This window comes from Lolium rigidum, chromosome 3 (genome assembly GCF_022539505.1).
Source record: "Lolium rigidum isolate FL_2022 chromosome 3, APGP_CSIRO_Lrig_0.1, whole genome shotgun sequence".
In the NCBI taxonomy this organism is placed as follows: Eukaryota; Viridiplantae; Streptophyta; class Magnoliopsida; order Poales; family Poaceae; genus Lolium; species Lolium rigidum.
The window spans coordinates 388,692,562-388,698,159 of record NC_061510.1 but is presented as its reverse complement, the minus strand read 5'-3'; the positions used below and the strand labels follow the sequence as shown (position 1 = coordinate 388,698,159).

The 5,598-nt window shown below is 46.7% G+C and overlaps 1 protein-coding gene across 1 annotated transcript; it reads right to left on the bottom strand.

Annotated features, from left to right (window-relative positions):
* Positions 1-886: 886 nt before the first annotated feature.
* Positions 887-5,264, bottom strand: LOC124704486 (disease resistance protein RGA5-like). The gene is made up of 4 exons (XM_047236745.1): positions 4,398-5,264; positions 2,074-4,097; positions 1,912-1,998; positions 887-1,340 (listed from the first exon to the last, which is right to left on the bottom strand). The coding sequence occupies exons 1-3, from the start codon at positions 5,222-5,224 to the stop codon at positions 1,976-1,978; spliced, it is 2,874 nt and encodes a 957-aa protein (XP_047092701.1). The 5' UTR covers positions 5,225-5,264; the 3' UTR covers positions 887-1,340; positions 1,912-1,975.
* Between the last annotated feature and the right edge of the window lie 334 nt (positions 5,265-5,598).

Below are 5,598 nucleotides of genomic sequence, written 5' to 3'. Positions count from 1 at the left end.
GACGTGCAAGTACGTCGGGTCCGAGTGGATGCCGCCGAAGCTCCGAGACTTGCGGAGGGCGGCCGCTACCACAAGGTCGACTCGCCGTTGAAGCCAATGAGCGGCGGCGAATTCGAGAAGTGGCGGAACGCGTGGGAGCAGGAGCACGCATGGAAGGCCGCGTGGGGAGCTCCAACGGAGGAGGCGGGCGAGGGGAGCTCCAGTGGAGGAGCGCCGCCAGCCGGCGACGAGGAAGAGGAGGCGGAGGAGGGGGAGGACCTCCTCTTCTTGGAGGCGGTGGCCGCGTCCAAGAAGGACGCCGCCGACAAGGCGCAGGCGGACGCGGAGGAGGTGGCGCAGTCCATCACCGCCTTCAAGGAGCTGAAGGCTCGGGAGGCCGCCGCCAATGGCAGCGTCATCATTCTCGACGACTAGGCGGTAGCGGCGGTAGCCATGGAGCATCCCTAGCATCGTAGAAGTCGCGATCCAGTAGGATCGCGCAATTTTGTGTATCCTCTATCTATGATCTATGAAGAACTATCTATGAGAATTCTCCAGCGTTTTGCATTTTTAAAAATACGGGATGAAATAAGGGGTCTACTAAATGGAATGGTTCGTGCGTGCCAATTTTTTTGATACAGGTCCTTGTATTCGCTCGATACGGGACGAGCGAATACATGGTCTGTTAGACATGCTCTTAGAACGCACCGTCGACCTTGTCCATGTCAGCCCGACAAGTGGACCCCAGCTGTCAGAAAGGCTGTCAATTCGCTCTAAACTCGCCATTTGCTCGAATTGCAAAATATTACCGCTAGGGTGGTAGATTCACGCTACCAAAATATAAAGTGGTACTATTTCGTAAATTTCGCCTAGATTGTGGTAGTTTTATGCTATTAACTCCAAGAACTTGCAAACGTAACATAGCCGTCCATCCAAGTTACAGAATTAGTAGTTAATAATTACAACCAAATCGTTTTGGTTCGAAGGGAAGCAAATCAAACACATGGTACAAATCGTTGTACCACAGAAGCGGAACAACATGGACAATTACAAGCAAGAGATTAAGGAGTGTTTGTAGGGCCATCTTGGTTAGGATACTAGCAGGAACATAGCATCAAAACTGCCCAAGCTGACAGCTAGCTAGCTAGCTATTCCTTCTCCACCTCATGCTTTCGATCGCAGAAAGGAAATTCCGACCGCGGGGCCTCGATACTCGAAAGGAACTTCCGACGGTGCAATGCCCTACAACACATCCTTGAGGTTTGAACCAGAGGCGGGCGCTTCAGCTTGAAAGAGATGCTGGCATGCTTCCTGATGAAATTGTACATCTCCACCACCGTCCGGCCCCCCTCAAAAGTTACCTGCAAAGTTCAGCAAAAACAAGCGATAAAAACTAAATCAGCAGACGCAATGCAACACCAAAAGCACCGTGTTTGTGGAGAGACAGTTCTAACAAAGCGTAGATGATAGCACTGCTGAGAAGCCTACTAAGGTGAGGGCAATGTACCAGACTGGTCGCTATAGTACCAGATGCGACCAACTGAAAAAAAGTGAATCATAACTGCGACCAATTGAAATCACATAGTACCAGATGCGTTGCTAAATAAAGAAGCGAATCATCATATTTAAGCACTTGCAGGCTCGAAGCTTTTCTACCCCGCTGGATGAATGGTGGTGAACGGAAAAAAAGAACATGCTTAAAGTGTATAAATCTACGGAAGGAGCTAACCGAAGCACATGCTTAAAGTGCCCGGCGAGCTGCATATGGTCTGCAGACGTGCGTCGATCTCCAATAAACATACTAGCCTATGAAATAGTACGTGTGTCACAGAATATGAGGATGGCTACATGAATAAGAGAAGAAGAATAACAAATTCATGCGTACATATCTAAATTCTGGAACTTTTATATGGGAAAGAAGTAGGATATAACCTGCAGGTTCTTCACTCCGAGTCTCCCGACTCATCGTTCGAGAAGTAGACGTCATCGTCATGACTCATGAGCGTTTTCGAAAGTACTCTAGGAAATAGTAGAGGTCAATCAGACATGCATGCATAAAGCATTAGGGCAATCACGGTTGTTTTAGTTACGTACCGGCTGGTCTGTACGGATTTTTGGATAAAGGGCATATAGCTGGTCTGTACGGATGGAATAAGATACTAAAGGTGGGACTGTTAGGATGGGCACGGAGTGCATTCTCCAGCGCAGCCTTCGCTTGCTTGGCCTGCGCGACCGTCACTCCTTTGCGACGCAAGCAGACAAGGACATACCGAAGGGACGGCAGGTTACCCATGCCCAGGTCGCCAGCTGCTTCCTCATTTGTGACCCGCACACCGATATCGAGCACAACTCGTTCAGCCTTGGGCATAGCTCCTGCCTGGAACACGATTTCAGACAGCGAGTCCCAATCCGACTCGAATGATGTCAGACAAGGGAACCCACCAGCGCCGACGAGTAGTGGCCCGCTCTTGCGGAAGCTACGCAACTCAAGAGTACTAAGAGCCGGTAACCTTCCAAGGATTTCCACATACTCCTGTCGCACTTGTTCGACATGGATCACTAACTTGGAAAGTTTGGACAGATGCGAGGGATTCCTTCTTATCCACGCAGGCAGTGTAGAGAACATGATATTTCTTGCGACAAATTCCCGGAGACTTCCAGGGGGCACCCAATGTTCCCCCAAAATATCTATCCAACTATCCATTGAGTCCGCGAGCCGAGCACTGGAAGAAATTTCTAAACTTTGAATGTTGGACAGTTTTCCTATTGACTCCACAAAAGCTTCCTCCAACTCCAAGCTCAAATTATCAAAACTGATTCCAAGCTCCCTCAGCCTTTTCATGTTGCCCAACTCTTTCACCGTGCTTATAGAATCAACAGTGATATCTCTCAACACTTCTATTGATGTCAGGTTTCCCAGCCCATCTGGAAGCCTCTCGCAGACACTTACAATAAGTAGGCACATCAGTCTTCTCAGTTTAATCACAGTCGATGGCAGTTCTTTTATATCAAAATTACCACTCAAATCAAGCACCTGCAGAAATTGCAACTTTCCAACCTCTTTCGGTACCACGGAAATTCCTGTTCCGGCTAGACCTAGGTACCTCAGGTGCAATAAACTCCCCAAGTCCCCAAGGTTTAGATGATTATGCCCACCAATATCACATCCATTCAGATCCAACACACGTAGAACAACCAAGCTCAGGAAAGGCGGCATTAGACCAATAGCAGGTTTGAATGTAGCAATTGACCTCACTTGTAACGTACTCACAGGTTTGAGAGGCGTGGCTTGACATCCTTCTTCTTTTCTAACATTTTGGAGGGACATCCTGCGGACGTTGCTCTGAGAAGACATGCTATCACCAGTACCATTCAATACAGTAACAAAGTTGTCCTCTCTTGACAATGAAGATATTAGATCTAGAACCATATCATGTACACGGCAAGCTTCTACTTCCGTACCCTTATAATCATATACCGGCTGGATCATGTTTCTGTTCGCTAGCTCATTGAAGTAAGTTTCTCCGATCTCAAAGAGACTAGCTCCTGCATTTGCACATTGGACAAATCTTTCGGAAATCCACATCCATATCACCCGATCTTTTCTAATGCAGTAATCCTCCGGAAACATGCTTAGGTATAATAAACATGTCCTAAGATGAGAAGGCAGATCATAATAGCTAAACGATAGTATCCTCAACATCTCCTCTACACTAGGGTCTTGTGAAAGTCCACGACCAATAGACTCGAGCAAAATATGCCATTCATCCTTTGGCTTTACCTGATGATCACTAGCCAAAAGACTAGCTATAGTAATGATGGCTAATGGCACTCCACTGCATTTCTTCAAAATATCTGTGGACACTTCTTCAAATTCAAGGGGACATCCACTCTCATGAGGAAATATCCTTTTGTAGAAGAGCCTTCTGGAATCATCAGAACTAAGAGGTTTCATTTGATAAATTGAATGATCAGTAGATGAGCAGCATAATTTAGATACACTGACTTTACGGGTTGTTGCGATTAGCCGACTGCCAAAATTGTTACTTCTAGAGAATGCTAAATTGATAATTTCCCACAATTTTTCATCCCATATATCATCAATAACAATAAGGTACCTGTATCAGTAGGAGATCAGTTTGGAGCTTTTAAAGATAATTATGATACGACAAGCAGAAAAAAATATATTTCTAGATCAAAGATAATGTTTCGACCGGAATGTAGTTTAGCTCACATTTTCTATCTACCCATATGAATTCAAACAACTCATACATATAGCTACGCGGACCTATAATCTATGTCCATACAATATTTTGTAACTACACAACTTAAACTTTATTGGACAAATACAATAGAATATTTTTATCATTGTAAGCCGGATGATGTCACTAAATTAGTGACAGATGACGTGTACATACCTCTTGTTCTCAAGTCTTTCCCGGAGTTTGTCGATGAGCTGTCTTTCATCCAATTCGGTAAGATGACTTCCGTACATGCCAAGATCACGAAGGATGTCCATGAACACCTTCTTCGCATCAGCATTTTGACCCACAGGAACAAAAGCCCTGCAATCAAAATCTCTCTTGATCTTCTCATAAACCGTTTTGACAAGAGTGGTCTTGCCCAATCCCCCAAATCCAACGACAGAGACAATCTTTAACTTTTTTGTGGATATGCTGTCTCCCTCTGAGAGCAAATTCATTAGCTCTTGATCCCTTTTCCCAACAATGCCCACAAGCTCTGTCACTTCTGTGTACAGAGCCTTAAGGCGCGGATCAATGGTTGCCGCGGGTGCAATTCTAGCAACAATATTGTCGACGGTGTACCTTCCCTGCCTGTTAGCGACCTCTTGAACTTGCTTATTGATGTCCTTGATAGCGTCCGCGATCTGATGGCGAGCCTTGAGCTTAGGGAAGAAGTTGGCCATCTTCTCGATGAGTAGCTTAAGCTTGTTCGTGTTGGTGGAAGGCTCAGAGTCATCATCGGCACGCACGAGGAACTTGTCGACGACGTCCTCCATGTCGAAGGAGAGCTCCCGGACCTCCGCTGCCCAGAGCCTGACCTGCTCATCGAGCTGGCCGCGGGGCACCTCTGCCACCTTGCGGAGGGCGGCGTGCATGCTCTTCATCTCCTTCTCCAGGGACCTGACGCCTTCCTTGACGCTCTTCGGCAGCTTGTACTCGTTGGCGAGGAGCTCGAACAGCTTGGGGAGCAGGGAGCCCATGGCGCCCGTCGCCAGATCCATGGCTTCTTATCTCGATCGCGCTCTCAATTATTTGCTTCGATGTGTGATCGACAAGCGTTGCTACACGTTTGGGTGCTGCTCTTTATAGGGGCAAGTTCACAACAGGTTCAAAAAGGTAGTACTAGTACAACGGTGAGAACATAAGACGTGGATTGGCTATGGAGGAGTCTTTTGTCGCCGGGAAATTTCGTCGACATTGCAGTAGTTAGTGGTAATTTGGCTTTGGTTGGGAGGCTTCTTGACAGAGACCAGCACTTGCTCATGCTCCATTATTAAAGCGCTCCACCACTTAAAACTGCTATCATTGTACCTTCCTTGTGGCTCGTTCCGTTGGTGGAATGTCTTTTTTTGTCAGCGTCATTTATAGAGTGGTC

Excerpts from the sequence above, each read along its gene's own strand:
- LOC124704486 (XM_047236745.1), bottom strand. The coding sequence starts at position 5,224 with ATGGATCTGGCGACGGGCGCCATGGGCTCCCTGCTCCCCAAGCTGTTC. Across the intron at positions 4,098-4,397 it reads GAAAGACTTGAGAACAAGAG|GTACCTTATTGTTATTGATG; the intron begins GTATGTACACGT and ends CTACTGATACAG. Across the intron at positions 1,999-2,073 it reads AAATCCGTACAGACCAGCCG|AGTACTTTCGAAAACGCTCA; the intron begins GTACGTAACTAA and ends ACTATTTCCTAG.